This window comes from Manacus candei, unplaced genomic scaffold (genome assembly GCF_025592945.1).
Source record: "Manacus candei isolate 608988 ecotype Guabito, Panama unplaced genomic scaffold, ASM2559294v1 h1tg000047l, whole genome shotgun sequence".
Lineage (NCBI taxonomy): Eukaryota > Metazoa > Chordata > Aves > Passeriformes > Pipridae > Manacus > Manacus candei.
In genome coordinates, this window is record NW_026138095.1 from 302,016 (window position 1) to 317,693 (window position 15,678).

Below are 15,678 nucleotides of genomic sequence, written 5' to 3' on the forward strand. Positions count from 1 at the left end.
TGGTGAGGACTGGCATGCTAAACCTTCACAGCCACAAGCTCTCACTAAAGCTCAAAAGCACAGCAGGTAAATGTATTGCTGCTCCAGATCTACTGCAGCAAAGTGAGTCAGCTTTTATCCAGCCTCTGGCCTAAATCCTTTCTTTCATAGGGTTTGTGCTGCCTTTGGGCTTGTGCCCCTACTCTTGGGTCTGCAGGACTGAGCTGCTGTTCCTGCAGTGTGGCCGGATCACAGCCTTGTGCCACAGTCAGCCCCCTCCCTTCAGTGCGGGGGCTGCGGGGGGGGGAACGGCAGCATTCCAGTGACCCCAGAGTTTCTAGAACAGCAGAAGGATAATCAAGAGCCTCTGGTGGAGCTCGCAGCTTCAGTGTTAAATAACACCGGCTCCCAACAGCTGAGGGGGGGCAGGACTCATTCCAGAACTATTAATAAAGCCCCTATTTATACTCCAGGTTCCTGCAAACGGTGCAGCAGAAAACTACAGCTGCGGAGCTAAAATGGAATAAATGTCAGCCTCCAGGGAAAGCACCATCCTGTGGGAAAGGAGACCACAAAAGGACAGCACAGGGGCAGGTTTCAGACCTGAGGAAGCAGATCCAGCGGACGGCAGCACCCTGAGCTCACAGCCAGTGGGCAGAGCCAGCCAGTCACCTCCCTGCAGCCGCAGGTCTGTGCAGAAAGCTGCCAGAGCCGCGGCATCAGAGGCAGCTCCCACTGATGCCGGCAGAGACCAGCAAGATTCAAGCTGCCACTCCACTGAGTTGGGACCAGGTGTGACTCAGAGCAAAAGAGCAAAAGCCTGAAAGGACATTTGGGGGGGCTTTTGCCTGCATTGTCTGGTGGACTGGAAAGATGATGGAGAGCACAGGAGGGCCGTATCTAAACACGGCTGCAGTGACCTCCCCTGTTGGAATAGCTCGATTGCTGCAGATGACCTTTGGATGCACCACGTTCAGCCTGGTCGCCCACCAAGGCGGGTTCAGCGCTGCCTACGGCACCTTCTGCATGTTCGTCTGGACCTTCTGCTTTGCGATCACTGTGTTCATCATCACCTGTGAGTTCACACACCTGCACAGCTGCCTGAGTCTTTCCTGGGGAAACTTCACTGCTGCTTTTGCCATGCTTGCCACGCTCATGTCCGTCACGGCCGCGGTGATCTACCCGCTCTACTTCGTCCAGGTGGGCTGTTACCCCATCGGCTGCGAGGTGAGAGACTTCCGCATCGCAGCCAGCGTCTTCGCGGGCCTCCTGTTTGTCGCGTACGCTGCCGAGGTGTTCTTGACCAGGGCAAAACCGGGACAAGTCACCAGCTACATGGCCACTATCTCCGGGCTCCTGAAAATCGTTCAGGCCTTTGTGGCCTGCATCATCTTTGGGGCGCTGGTGAACGACAGCCAGTATGGCAAACACGTGGCAACGCAATGGTGTGTGGCTGTCTACAGCTTTTGCTTTGTGGTGACAGTGGTGGTAGTGGCCTTCAGTGTCACAGGTAAGACTGCCTTGCTGTGGTTCCCCTTTGAGCGCTCTGTGGTCATCTACACCTTTGGGGCCGTGCTGCTCTATGTGAGCGCTGCAGTCATCTGGCCAGTGTTTTGCTTTGACAGCAAGTACGGCTCGCCACAACGCCCCAGCCTCTGTGCCAAGGGCAAGTGCCCCTGGGACAGCCAGCTGGTGATCGCCATCTTCACCTACGTTAACCTGCTGCTCTACGTCCTAGACCTGGCATATTCCCAGCGCATCCGCTTTGTCTCACACCTCTGAAATGGGTCAGAGCCGTCCCGGCACTGTGGAGCCGCTGTGGTTGCAGAGGGATGGGCCATGAAGTAGAGAGGCACCGGGCAAAACCATCAGCCAAACTTCGAGGTGAAGACCGACTGCATTAACAAATTAATGACCTGGAGTGGGTGGGCTGCAGCTGATACCAGGCACAGTCCACCTCCCCCATGCTTCTGCCCAACCTGCCTGGTGCCAGCACGAAGGAATGACACAGCTCCATGTGCATCTGCAGACAGCAGGAATGCTTGCAGCCAGGGCTGCAGGCTACCAGATTACTGATCCAAATATTAGGAAAGACGCCAAGGATTTTGAAACTGCTACCAACACTTAACAGGAACAAACTGACTACCCAGGAACTCAGAAAGTTAAAAGCTGCATCAAGGAACACCAGTCCTGGAGATGAAAACCAATCCCTCAGAGTTTGGGTTAGTTTGGGCAGTGTGGTGAGACATGGAACGCCTGCAAGTGTGGGCAGTTCCAGCTGGGCCATTTCTGAGAAGAACATCATAGCTGTAATAGTATTTTGAAGGTTACCAGTCCTTTCCCTTCCTCTCCTTCGCTGTCTAGCACAGAAAAGGAGTAAAGTCAAGCACGTACCTTGGAGGAGGCTGGGTATTATTTAGCAAACGCTAAGTCACTACAGAAATGAAAATTTGCAAAGCTGGGTCTCTGCTGCTGAGAATCAAGGTGCAGAGCAGAGCCAACCTGCAAAGTGACTGTGTGTGACCTGCTGTCCTTGCTCGAGCAGCACAGAAGGTACCTCAGCACAAGCTCTGTATTGGTTTGTGGGTCGCTGTTTCTTTATACTGATGTCAAGATTTTTTTGTCTGGAAGCTTAAGGATAAATTCTGGGGAGATAGGAAAAGGAAGGCAGAGATTAATTGAACTCACAGTGCTGCACAAGAGACCAAAATGGGTGGGGAGGGGGCATGGACAGGACGGGACATGACAGAATTTGCACACGCTGGTAACAGACTGGGAGCACTGCCCCAGAGCAGCTCAGGTGCAGGATTCCTGAGCCCTCTGCATTACTGAGGAGCCACATGTCTTGGACCCATCCCTGATAAAATACCCACTTTTAAGTCCCACACTGCTCAGCTCAGATTTCAGGCTCAATAGGAATCTTCATTTGTTCCAGGGAGAAGCCAGAATGTCCGAGTGCTTGTGCAGCACATGCAGACTCAGTGCTTTGATTAAAATCTCCAGTAGCTGCCTGCGAGAAGCAAGATTTATTTTTTAACCAAATTAAAATAAAGCTGAATGGCAGATGTACACATATATCTCCTGAGATCTGTATGCTGTCACCCTGCTCTCCACACTTCCATTGCAGCAGATACAGCCCCTCTGCTTTGTGCCCAAAAGCAGAGCTCAGTTTATTTTGATGTATGAAGGCTGAACACAGAGTCAAAAAAGTACAGACACGGGACAGCTGAGACCTCTGAGAGGATTCTTTGCAGCAGAGTCACTCAGGAAAAAGGAAGGAAACTTACCTTTCATCAGTGCTTTGTGCAGGGTTTGAAAAGCAAAGAGAAAACTTGTTGGGACAGATTGTGTTGGATAATTCTGTACTGAGCAAGGACCAGCCCTTAGCAGCGGGGAGCATTAGCCAGGAAACGGGGCAAGAATTGGGATCCAGCAAAAAGGGAATGCATGGAAGAGCCTTCCAAGGGGGTTTTCTCTTCTGCAAGTCCCAATGAAGGGCAGGCAATCGGGAAGATGTGGTCCAACAAGAGGCTGCTAAGGCAAGACCCAAGACTTTCTGCTATAGATATAAATCAGGAGCTTTATTTCTTGCCACCCAAAAGACTTACGGGTTGTACAAGTACAAAATGCTGATTTGGGAAAGGAAATCCGCTTGTGTTGGAGGTGGCAGTTTACAAACAGCCACTGCACACTAAGGGACCTCAAGCATTTATGATGTATTCCTGTTTAAAACCATCAATGTGAACAAATTAAGCTGTGTCACACTTGAAAATTACTTGTTTTTTGTTATTACAGAGCACTAAAAACCAAACAGGTGCCTGTGAAGCACCATGGCTTCTGTTATAAAATTCAACCCTGCAAGTCCAGGCAGGTTGCTTGAGGAAAGCCCTGTCCTGCAGGCCCTGGTGTGGCTCTGGGAGGCTGGGAGGGCAGGGAGAGGGTCACCAGCCACAAGTGCCTGCAGGCTGGGGGTGCTTGGCCCCAGATGTGACATTGCCAGTCGCTCGGGCAATGGCAGCTGTTGGAAGCCTCCTCGGCTGGTAGCTGTGGTTCAGGCAGGCACTGCTGGCTTCTTGCTGGGAAGATTTTGCACCAAATAGGAGCAGGAGCAGCAACGTGATAAAATCTGGCAATGACATGGAGTTGATGTAACTTACACTGAGCCAGGGACAAAGAAAGGCCAGAGAGAAACAGGTACATGAGAAACAATGGGGGTAAAATTGAGTGCCTTCACAATGAGGAGAAAAGAAAATTTAACATGGAAATCATGATCCCACTGACTGGAGGAGTGAAAGACAAGTCATTGCCAAGAACAGCGTGTTCAGATTTAGCTTTCTCATCTGCCAGCCAAAGACTAAGCAAAAAATGTGAGCATGGTCAAAATGGCAAAAAAAGATTGTGTGGACAACAATCCTTTATTTTAGGAGAAAAAAAATAATAAAAAAAATCAAAACCTCATGCTTTAGTGGTTAAAACACTCCCCAACCATTGGAAACTATGAGATTGCCCAATCCAGGGCAGAGAACATCCAGTATTTGCTCAGCAGGATTTACCAACCAGCTGTGTCATGATTCAGTTCATCAAAACCCCTTCATTTCCAGAGTGTATCTACCCCCTTAATTAATAGATGAGGATCAAGTAGATCACTGTGAACTGGGCTTCATGAGACATCAACCATTCCCAACCTTTTTGGTAAGCTGGTGCCAGGATGTGTGTGTGTTCATTCAGCATTATAGACTTGTGTTCGCAGCCAATCTCGACAGAGCCCAGAGGATTCCAGCCTGGACAGACTGATATAAAAATCTGAATCCTTAACACGTTTGGTTTGGTTTGGTTTGGTTTTTCCCTTCTCCTTCTGAAGCCTTTTGGTTCCCTATCGCCAAAAGACACTGTTTAGGAATATTCGCTCGCAGGAGAAGCACTGAGATTTATTTCTGTCAATCAAGGAGCAAGAAAAAAGACACACACACTGAAAAGAAACCAGTACAGTAAGATGACATTCAGGAAAAAAAGTACTGCTCGGTGCCTGGGATTTACAGGGACACTTCACACCGTTCCGGTTCCTCCACAGCCCGGGGCCGCGGGGCTCGGAGCGAGGCCATCCCCGGTGCTGGGGCAGGCCCCGAGGCCACACTGCCCCAGGCCCGGCTGGGAACCGGGCGACAGACGCTGCCCCGCACTTCGCGTGCAGGAAAATCCCTCGGGAAACCTGCGGGCAATTCGCAGAGCACGAGGTGCCGCCGCTCCGGGACCAGCGGCCGCCGGGCTGCTCCCGCAGGACCCGCAGGGCGTCCGGGCCGAGGCGGGTGGCGGGGAGGGGGGGACCCTTGGGGTGCGGAGCAGAGGGAGCGCACGGGGGACCCAGAGCCGCTTCTGGCGCCAGCTGCGCCCCGGCCCCACGGGACTTTGGCGCTCCGCGGGCCGGTCCGGGCCAGGCCGGAGGGCGGTGCCGTCGCGGCAGCCCCGGGAGCGGCGGGCCCGACTCGGCTCCCGCAGGATTACGGCGGGCGCACAGCGCCGCCTGGCGGTTGGCCACGGCCCTGCGCGGCCCCGCGGGCGGCGAATGATGCAACACCCGGGCCCGGTTGCCCCAATAGCTGGCGAGGGCTGCGCCGTTGGCCCCGTTCCTCACCGCTGAGTGGCCGGAGGGCCGGCGTGGCCCCGCCCCGCCGCCCGCCGATTGGCTGCGCGCCGCCGACGCGCCTGGTGATCCCGCCTCCCTGCGCGCGCGGCCACGTGGACGGCGGCGGGTCCGTGTTCGGTGGGGCCGCATCGCACCGGCCATGAGCGTGGGCTTCATCGGCGCGGGGCAGCTCGCCTTCGCCCTGGCCCGGGGCTTCACGGCGGCAGGTGGGCGCGGGGCAGCTCGCCTTTGCCATGGTCCGGGGCTTCGGGGCGGGCGGCGCCGATCCTCCGGGCTGATGATCGATGCCGTTCGCAGGGGTCCTGGCTGCGCACAAGATCACAGCGAGCTCCCCGGACACCGACCTGCCCACCGTGAGCGGGCTGCGGGTGAGTGCGGACGGGCGACGAAGTCCGGGTTGCGGTGCCGCCCGCCGGGTCCCCGCCGACCTCAGCGGTCCCGTTTCTCTCCAACCGGTGCAGAAAATGGGCGTGAACTTCACGGTGAGCAACAAGGACACGGTGAAGAGCAGCGATGTCCTCTTCCTGGCCGTGAAGCCGCCCATTATCCCCTTCATCCTGGAGGAGGTGGGCCCCGACATCGAGGCCCGGCACATCGTGGTCTCCTGCGCAGCCGGCGTCACCATCAGCTCCATCGAGAAGGTGAGGGGGGGCCGGGCCGTGCGGTGCCGGCCGTGAGCTGGCCTCACTTCTCTGGCCCCTAGGAACCGATGCAAGGGACAGGCGTTACTTGTGCTCCTCAGGACTAAAGTCACGCAGCAGCAGCCAACTGGTTGCTTTCGGTCACCTTGCCTGTCCTCATCAGAAAACGCTATTAGAGGTTTTATCCAACTCTTCCCTCACATAAGGTGCTCTCGGATCATGTTTCTCTCAACAGCAGTGGGTCATCACCCCTGAATTTCTGCTGACTTTATGCTAAGTGTCTGCAGGAGCTGTTTTGGAGACCTATGGGTTGATGTGGGAATGAGGCCTTTGGGATACTGTTCCCAGCCCGGCTCTGCCCAGGTCCCTCTTCGCTGGTACTTCCAAAGGCTTCACATTCATATATGGGCTACTGTGGCTCAAAGCACGGTCTTTAGGGTACCAAGTCTCTCTTTTCCCTTTGCTTGTGTTGTTCTTGCCCATTGGGAGTTCTTTCCTGGACAGCCCATTGATGCTAAATGTGCACTAAAGCTAATTTTTCCCCTTATTTGTTTTCTTCCTACTTTCTGTCTCCAATTATTTTCTGCCCTAAGAAACTCTGTACCTTCTGCCCCACACCAAAAGTGATCAGGTGCATGACCAACACCCCTGTGATTGTCCGGGAAGGTGCTACAGTCTATGCCACTGGAACTCATGCAGATGTGGAGGATGGGAAGCTCTTGGAACAACTGATGGCCAGCGTGGGCTTCTGCACCGAGGTGGAAGAGGACCTGATCGATGCTGTAACGGGGCTCAGTGGCAGTGGCCCTGCGTATGTATGTGCTGTTTCCTCAACTTGTGACAGTCTCGGGCAGAGCAGTTGGCTTTGCCCACTGTAAAGCCTGTGAAAATTCAGCTTGTTATTTCTTGTTTTTCCCATCACTCACATTTGCAATGGGACATGTAGTGTGGGTATCCAGTTTACAACCATTTTGGGTCAACTGAAAAGGTCTGTTACCAGTCAGATGAGTCTGAAGTGTGAGCCAGTGTGCAGTGTCCATGTGTCCATGTTGCAAAACATAGGCCTGTAGTTAGCATGATGCAGAAGCTGAACTTCTCCCATTCCCCCCAGTCCTGAGCTGGAACCAGTGGGAGGGAAGGCTGACATGGCACCCATGCAGTAAAGGGGGAGGCTTTTGTCAAGTCTGTAAGTGGAAAGAGTCACAGCATGATCCTGGAGCTCTGGATTCTCTCCTACCCGAGACTGTCAGTCCTGGAGCAGAGACTTGCAGTCATGTTCTTCCTCTGTCTGGTCTCAGGCGTTCACTGCCCTGGATGCTCTTGCAGATGGGGGAGTGAAGATGGGCCTTCCCCGCAGGCTGGCTGTTCGACTCGGAGCACAGGCTTTGCTGGTCAGTATTTCCTCCTCCAGAACAAATCTGAGTCTGTGCTTGCTCTGTGCAGAGGATTCTGCACGTCACGGTTTAGGTTATCTTGGTCCTTTCGCTGGATCTACATTAAAGAACGTGTTTGGTTTGACTGCACACAGATTCCCAGTGAGGGACCATAGGAAGTGTCTGCAGCAATCTGCTGGCACTGGTGGTGATGTGGGAGCTGGGGCCTGGGAAACTGTGGCTCCTCTGCAGGCTTCTTCAGCTCTGAAAAGTGTTTTGGCAGCCTGCAGGAGCCCAATTTTGTCTGCTGTGAGTGTTGGTGCTGCTCTGTGCGGTGGAGAACAGGAGTGTGTGACAGCGGCTTCCTCAGTCAGAGCTCTGGCAGCTGTTTTCCTTGCTACAGGGTGCTGCCAAAATGCTGTTAGAGTCTGAGCAGCATCCTGGTCAGCTGAAGGACAATGTCTGCTCGCCCGGGGGAGCCACTATCCATGCCCTGCACTTCCTGGAGAGTGGTGGCTTTCGCTCACTCCTCATCAATGCTGTGGAGGCTTCTTGCATCCGGACAAGGTGGGCACCTAGGAAGTCCTAAAGAGCCTTAAAAACTTGCCCCCCACCCTCCCCATGTTCCTTTTGCTGTCTTCCTCTCCCACCACCCCATTGCAGAGAGCTTCAGCATTTGGCAGACCAAGAGAAGATCTCCCCGGCAGCCATAAAGAAAACTTTGCTGGACAAGGTGAAGCTGGAATCTCCTTCTCTGTCTGTGGCATCCGCTAGCAAAGTCAGTCTGTTCACCAACAAGAGCAAGAAGAACTGACCGGGCTGCTGTAGTCTGGCAGTGCTGAACATCAGGGTCTTGGCTCTGGCCAGGACAGGGTTAATTTTTGCAGTAGCCAGGAGGGGCATGGCCAGGACCTGGAGGTTATTCTATACCACCTCAATGCCATGTGCAGGGGTGAGGGGAAGGGCAGAAGGGTCCCTTCTGGTTGGTAGCCTGAAGCGAGCAGTCATTTCACATGGTTAAAAATCGTGTGCGAATCGTTCGCTTCTCCTGTACACTCTTATTAATATTATTGCTGTTGCTGTTTGTTTCTTATCTCACTGCTGTTTCTAGTAAATTTTTCTTATCTCAACCTATGTTCTTTACATTTTGTGCCTCCAGTTCTCTCCAGCCTGCTGCAGCAGGTGGAAGGGGGAGTAAGCAGTGTGTGGTTTGGAGTGTTTCAGTGGAACACTAAATTGGGGAATAGTATTACTAAACAATAACAGTCAGTCTCCTCCATGCTATTTCTCTTTTGTCTTAGAAAAAAATGCTCACTCTGAATGTTGCTGTCCCCAGTACCTGGCTCACGGTTTGCAGCAGTTGTGGGGCAGCGCTGTAGCAGAAGGTCTTTAGCCTGTAGTGGAGTTGGTGCGAACTGTCTCTGGCATTGGTGTTCTCTTGGGCAGGGGTGATACCCTCGTCAGAGCTTTATCAAGGACATTGTTTGTCCAGAAGCCTCCCAGGACTCAAACAGTGTTCATGGTGTCCAATGCAGAAATGGTTTCTAACAGGATTTTTTAAGATGTTTCAGAACTTTTGGTTTTGAAGGTTTGAAGGGATCCACCTTCTTTCCCCATCCTGCACCTGCTGTCAGAGCTTGTGTGTTGTGTCTGTCGTTATTGGCTGCAGCAGACGCTGCTACACGAACGGCGCCCTATGGGTGCCTCGGGGGCTCGGCCCAAAATCACCCCTCGGCCGGGCCGGGGCGTGGCCGGGGGCGTGGCCGGGCGCGCCCCCTCCCTCCCCCCGCCCCTGGCGGGCGCGCGCGGCCCCCTTAAGGCCCGGGGCGGTTGCGCCGGGCGCTTCATGAATGGAGCCACGTGACCCAAATATCACGTGACGCGTCCGTGAGCGGCGGCGGCGGCGGCTCGCGCGTCCCGGTCCCTCCCAGCGCGGCCTCCCCGCCCCGCCCGGCCTGGCCCGTCCCGGCGGCCCCGGCAGGAGGTGAGCGCCGCCGGCTGCGGCGGCGGGCGCGGCCCTGGCACCGTGCGGGGCGGGGCGGCGGGCCGGTCCCCGGGGGGCGGGCCGGGGCGGGGCGGGCGCGGCGGGCCCAGGATGGCGGGCGTGGCGGGCGCGGCGGGCGCGGCGGGCCCGGGAAGGCGGCCGGGGCCGCCGCGTGTCGGCAGCTGCTTCGCGGGGCCGCTACCGCTGACTCATGGCGGGGGCTTCGGGGCCGCGCCCGCCTGGCGCCGCCCGCCCCCGACCCCTCCGACCGGGCCCCGCTCCGCGGCCGAGCAACAGGTGCGCGGGGTCGCTGGCCCGGGGCCTGTCCCCGGCCCCGCCCGCCCGCTCCCGGGGCCACCCGCGGACATCACTGGCGCGCCCCGCCCCTCCTGCCCGCGGCTGCCGCCGGCCCCGGTCATCTCGCGTACCGGCTCTCCTCAGACCGAGCCTGTCCCTCCCGGTGCGCGTGCGACCTGGTCCCCGGGCCCCCTCTTCCCGAGCCGCCCCCGTTCTCCGTGGTGGGTGAATCTCCTCCCGAGGAGGGCACGTCCAGGAATGTGAGGAGCCACCGGTCGTCTCGTCCCGTTCCCGTAGCAGAGGCTGGGCTACAGGCAGAACAGCCCCCCTCCCCACGGCCGGCTCCTCGTCCTCGGGCTGCTCGGTAACCAAGGACGTGTGGCTGGGAGGTTCTGGCTCCTGTTCCGTGGGGGCTGCCTGGTGCTGCAGCGTCCCCGGAGGGGAGCGGGTTTCCTCTCCCGTTGGAAGTAAGCTGCTCCTGTGAGGCTGCAATTCCTGATCGACACAGAAGGTCCAGTGGTGTGTGTGCACGGGTGGGTCTTACTGTCCAGAGATGAGGACGTCTCTGGCAGCCCGGGATACATGAGGTTTGAGCTACATGGTCGGAGGAGGGCACTGCCGTGGGCTGGAAGGGGTCTCTCAGAACCGGCCCTTTCCTTTAGCTATGTGAGCAGAGTTAAAGTCAGCTGGATGGGCAGGTCCCTTGAGGGAAGAATTGTTGTCAAAGTGCCCAGGGTTGGATGAGCTCACCAGGGACCCCCAGTGAGCAGGGGACACAGGAGAAGCACTGTCCTGACTTCACAGGTGACTGGGGGAATCATGAAAGGAGACTCTGTGATCTAATTTGCCAGAAAGCCAATAAGCGGAGGATGAGATCTCCCCTGGGAGGGAGTGTTCCCGTGTGCTGTGCCCGCCCGGTGCTGTGGAGCCCATGGGGGCACAGCCCTCGCTCAGCCCACGGGCCTCCTGCCCGCGCTGGAGCGGTGACGTCACCGTGTTTACACGGGCTCGTGGCAGGTTCTGCCATCAGGAACGTGGAGAAGGCCCCGCGTTGAACCGTGCTGGTGCTGTCAGCTCTCGTGTGCAGCCGCTGAGCTGAGGGGAGAATTGGCTGCGCTTGTGCTGAGTTCAGGCCTTTTGAGCTTGGGAGAAATGTGTCGAGGCTGCAGTTTCTTCATTGCAGTCATAGTGTTTGGCACTTTTCAGCGTGATTTTTCTTCAGGAAGCTATCCTGAGCCATCAGCAGCCTGAAGAATTATGCCAAGTTTGGTCCCTGCTGTGGTGCCAGTTCTCTCTGTGATCTGCCAAACAGCCCAGTTCAAATGGGACCTGGAAAATAGCCAGCAACTCTCTGAGTTGTTCTTCCTATTCTACTGACTGTCTCACGTGTTGCTGCATCTCATTTTGCTCCCCTTGGGAAGTGAGATGAGGAGAGGTGGTCTCACCGGGTGCTTTTGGGGACAGTCCTGTTACAGCTATGATGGCTGTTGTGGGAGGCTCCTGCTTGAGAGGGTGTTGCATTTAAGAGTGCAGAGGCAGGAATGAGTCGCTGCCTCTGCTGTGTCCAGCTCTGCCAGCATCTGCTGTTTCCCAGCCTGCTGAGGAGCTCTCTTCCCAGTGCCCTGCCTGATGCATCATATGTGTGCCTTGTTTATTTCGGGTCTGCTGTAATGAAGGCAGGGTGACTACTTGCCAGGCAGCTGGAAATTCCTTAAGGAATTTGCCACAAGGCAAACAAATTCCCATGGTCCTGCTGACCGCACCTGCCCTCAGCTCCTTCTGCTGATCAGAGGATGGGGCATGTTATTGGTCTCCCCAGCTACTCCCTTCCTTCTCTCCTTTTCCCAGCAGCTGTGTTGTTTACCAGGTAGGAACAGAGGAAAGAAACATCGCAATTTGGGAAAGAGGGAAGAATTGATTTTCATGTTGCTCACATGCTGCCCATCCTGCCTCTTTGCAGCTGCCTTCCCTGGGTGGCAAAGTGACCCTGCCTGTGCTGGTGTGGTCGGGTGCAGCAGACGTCTCATGGAAGGAGCATTGTCCTCTGGCTATAAATAGCCTGGCTCCTGGCAGGCCACAGGCTTTGGGAACAACTCTGCTGGTGTCCTGGGGACTTCTGGCCCCGCTCACCTCCTGTAGGTAGTAGATGCACTGTGGGGAGCCTGTGCCACCGCTGCTGGAAGAGCACAAAGTCTTATTTGCTGATTTGTACATCTGATTATGGGCTGTAACTGGACATCAGCGCTGCTGACAGCAAGGCAGGGGCAAATAAAAAATTGTTTTTTGACACCTGAGAGATGAAAGGGACAGAGGCACCTGTAGGCTGCACAGGAACACTGACCAGGACTGAGGGGGTGACGGGTGCAGTCTGGGCTGAGGAGGGTGCAGTCTGGGCTGCTGAAGGCACAGCCATGTCTATCAAATAGTATCTGTGTGGATCAATTCCTTGATAGAGTGTAGTAGCACTCCGAACTAAAAAGCCTGAGAGGAGGAGGTATGTGGGGAAGAAGCAGGAGCCTGGGTATAAGTCTGTGTAAAATCAGCCCTGGGAATTGCTCTTACCAGTATTGCTCTGAAGTCCTGTAGTCTGTAGCAGGGAAGGAGTTTGCTCTCATCTGGTTTTGTCACCTTTAATCTGTTTTCTTGTGAGCACACCTTGGCTCTAAAGATAAGGAGGGAGAAGGTGGTTCTGGGCCCTGGCACTGCTAGAGACCAACGGGGACTTTCTTACAGAAAAACCTGACAGCTAGGGACAGCTTTGAGTGACTGGGAGAGGTGAAGGCTGCTGAGGCATCAGCCCAAATTTATGATGGGACTCCAGTGTGTCCAAGGCTTTCTCTTGCCCAGGGTCAAGTCTTCTTGAACCATACCGGTTGTGTTCTGGGGGACACCTGGAGTCCGGTAGGACTGGGGAGCTTCTGAGCTGTGGTTGGGAACCTGTTGGAAGGGTGTGTTTGGGTGACAAGGATGAGGCTGGGAGCAAGTGGTGCAGAGTGCCAGCCTGCTGAGTCAGCATGACTGGCCTGGAGCAGCCGTGCTCTGGACCCTGCCTGCTGCCTGCCAGGCTATTTTTAAAAATGTGGCTTCCGTGTACTCTGACTCCTCCTAGTTTTTTAATTTCCCCCACCGCAAGCAAAAAACCAGCATTGCCACAAAGTCTCTGGGAGCAGGGGTGTGGAAGGGCAGCAGCTTCTGCTCAGGAACAGAGTCTGCTTCTCGTGAGTCCAGCTCAGCCGGCTTCTTGTCAAGTGTCGTTCGGGGAGGGGGAAGCAGGATGTGCAGCAGCATGGGCCATTCCTGGTGGACCCTGCCAGAGGAATGCCGTGGGCTCTGTTGTGTCCCGGGGGCTAACCTGGCCTTCCTTCCCTTCCAGAACCTGACTGTCAAGGCTGTCGTGTTATGACGACCCCCAATAAAGGAAACAAGGCCTTGAAGGTAACGCAGCGGGTGGAGGAAAGGGGCGTGGGGGCAGGTGTAGGCATCTGCCCCAAATGTCACACGCGTGTGCTGCTTTCTCTCCCAGGTGAAGCGGGAGCCAGGCGAGAATGGGACCAGCTTGACAGATGAGGAGCTGGTGACCATGTCCGTGCGGGAGCTGAACCAGCATCTACGGGGCCTGTCGAAGGAGGAGATCATCCAGCTGAAGCAGCGTCGGCGCACACTGAAGAACCGGGGCTACGCAGCCAGCTGCAGAGTCAAGCGTGTTACCCAGAAGGAGGAACTGGAGAAGCAGAAGGCAGAGCTGCAGCAAGAAGTGGAGAAGCTGGCCTCTGAGAACGCCAGCATGAAAATGGAACTCGATGCTCTCCGCTCCAAATACGAGGCTCTCCAGAACTTCGCCAGAACCGTGGCCCGGAGCCCCGTGACCCCCGCGCGAGGGCCTCTCACCTCCAGTATGGGGCCCCTCGTCCCTGGCAAGGTTGCTACTACCAGTGTCATCACAATAGTGAAATCCAAAACGGACGCCCGGTCTTAGTGAAGCGAGTGCTGCCTGAGCTTGTCTGTGCAGGGCAATTAGGCACAAAACCAGCCTGGAATCCCCAAAGCACAAACCCTCTCCACATGGGTCCAGGTTCCTTCGACTTGGCCCAGGACTGGCCCGCTGATAGCTCCAGTTTATTTTGTTGTGTCCAGATTGGTATGAGCAGTGGTGACGCGTCCCTTGTCCTGTGCAGACAGAGCCTTCCACCCAGCCGTCTGTAGCCCTCGGGTGCCCTGGGGATGGACTGTGAGAATTTGGTTTTCTGCCCAAAGAAAGTCTGTGCAGCATGGCTGATGGAAGGGCGGGGGAGTGGCCCAAGGGAGGCTTTCTTCCTGGGGGCTGGGAACCCTAATTTTGGTCACTTCCAAAGGCTTTATTTAATGACTATTCTGGGTGGTGCATCTCGGCACATGAACCTGCTGCTTTTGTCTCCTTTGGTACCCGTAGTTGCAGTCGGGATGTTCTGTGTCGTAGGTTTTTATTCCTTTCTAGGTGTGCCTCTGTGCCCTAACCGTGGGTTTCCCTCAGATGTCCGTGGCATTAGCTGTGTAAACTGGCAGTGGTGGGAAGGATGACACTGCCGTGCTCTGCGGCTGCAGCCCCAGCACCAGGGCCCTGCAGGGCCCCGCACCCTGGGGAGGGAGGGAGGGACGGTACCGTGTGGACTGCAGGCCGGTTTTGTGCCTAATGTGTTGCACTGAACAAGACCAAAATCACTAGTTGTTCCCATGTTTTGAGGGTATCAAGTGTCTCTAGTGTGATGGTTTACACAACCAGTTTATGTGGTTAAATAGCCCTTTATTTAAAGAGAGAAACATCATTTTAAGAGTTATTAAATTATCTAAGTTTAAAATTGGACAGAAGAGAGAGCGTATTTATAGTCAGCTTTTTTTACCTGAGAAGGAGAGAATATTTGACCATATGAATGGGGAAATATTCTCGGAGACTTTGCTAGTTAAAAGTTAATAAATAAATAATTTTAAAGTTTCTCATGAACCTCCCGCAAACTGTTTGTGGCTCTGAGGTTAGTTTTTATAAAGAGTTCTCAGACTTTATTTATAAAACTTAGAAAAAGACAAAAAAAGAGGCAAGTCCTGTTTGATATCTTTTTGCAATTGTACCAAAAGTGACTTATTCTTGACCTTGCTGGCTTCTGTCATGTCCCCTCATGTTGGGTGCTCTGCTCCCTGAGCTCTCTGCAGCACTGTGCTGGTGCCGGTGCCTTTGCCATGTGCTGTCATTTCACACTGTCGTTGTTTTCCCTAAACTCGACTGAGAGATTGAGTTGGAATCTCTCTGAATTCTCCAGAAGAATTCTGGTGCACAGGCAAAGGTGCTGCTGGTTTTGAAAGCAAGACTGGCTGGCTGGTGCAGTGATGCCTTCCCAGATGTGTGCAGTGGGAGCATGGGCAGCTCCTGCTGAGCAGCCGACGGCAGATAACTTGGTTACCTGGATAGGAAAACACTGCACTGTCCTTCCTGCAGCAAAGCTGTCAGAGAAGTAACATGAGGGAGGCTTGTCTAGGTTTAGAAGACTGATGAGATTTATCTCTGGAATTAGATCCTGTGGTCAGAACTTGTGTTGCTCTCATGGCTCCCTTGAACAAGGGGGGCATGTCTGCCCACTGGGCAGCACGGGACCGGCTGGTCCCTGGTGTCTGTGCGTTGCTGGCCAGTGAGCTGTGGCAGGGTCACTGTCCTTCCTGGGGCAGCTTCCACCTGGGGGTTGGGAGAGTGCTCAGACTCACAGCTGTGACATGGTTGAGAAGCTGTTTGTG

General features: G+C 55.1%; 3 protein-coding genes across 10 annotated transcripts; all 3 read left to right on the forward strand.

Moving 5' to 3' along the window:
* The first annotated feature begins 440 nt into the window (after positions 1 to 440).
* On the forward strand, positions 441 to 4,437 carry MYADML2 (myeloid associated differentiation marker like 2). The gene has a single exon (XM_051797777.1). The coding sequence runs from the start codon at positions 853 to 855 to the stop codon at positions 1,759 to 1,761; it is 909 nt and encodes a 302-aa protein (XP_051653737.1). The 5' UTR covers positions 441 to 852; the 3' UTR covers positions 1,762 to 4,437.
* A 1,261-nt stretch (positions 4,438 to 5,698) lies between these two features.
* Positions 5,699 to 8,767, forward strand: PYCR1 (pyrroline-5-carboxylate reductase 1). 4 transcript variants are annotated; one of them, XM_051797602.1, is made up of 7 exons: positions 5,699 to 5,829; positions 5,921 to 5,991; positions 6,085 to 6,264; positions 6,858 to 7,079; positions 7,563 to 7,655; positions 8,041 to 8,204; positions 8,301 to 8,767. In XM_051797602.1, exons 1-7 carry the CDS (start codon positions 5,763 to 5,765, stop codon positions 8,449 to 8,451), a joined length of 948 nt encoding a protein of 315 aa, XP_051653562.1. In that variant the 5' UTR covers positions 5,699 to 5,762; the 3' UTR covers positions 8,452 to 8,767. The 4 variants fall into 4 exon arrangements, 3 of the variants coding, with proteins under 3 accessions (XP_051653562.1, XP_051653563.1, XP_051653564.1); XR_007906262.1 differs by having other exon boundaries at positions 7,563 to 8,204; positions 8,301 to 8,440; XM_051797603.1 differs by lacking the exon at positions 8,301 to 8,767 and having other exon boundaries at positions 7,921 to 8,095.
* A 758-nt stretch (positions 8,768 to 9,525) lies between these two features.
* Positions 9,526 to 14,896, forward strand: MAFG (MAF bZIP transcription factor G). 5 transcript variants are annotated; one of them, XM_051797444.1, is made up of 3 exons: positions 9,526 to 9,621; positions 13,292 to 13,353; positions 13,442 to 14,896. In XM_051797444.1, exons 2-3 carry the CDS (start codon positions 13,318 to 13,320, stop codon positions 13,892 to 13,894), a joined length of 489 nt encoding a protein of 162 aa, XP_051653404.1. In that variant the 5' UTR covers positions 9,526 to 9,621; positions 13,292 to 13,317; the 3' UTR covers positions 13,895 to 14,896. The 5 variants fall into 5 exon arrangements, with proteins under 5 accessions (XP_051653404.1, XP_051653400.1, XP_051653403.1 ...); XM_051797440.1 differs by lacking the exon at positions 9,526 to 9,621 and adding an exon at positions 10,088 to 10,282; XM_051797443.1 differs by lacking the exon at positions 9,526 to 9,621 and adding an exon at positions 10,180 to 10,385.
* Positions 14,897 to 15,678: the final 782 nt, after the last annotated feature.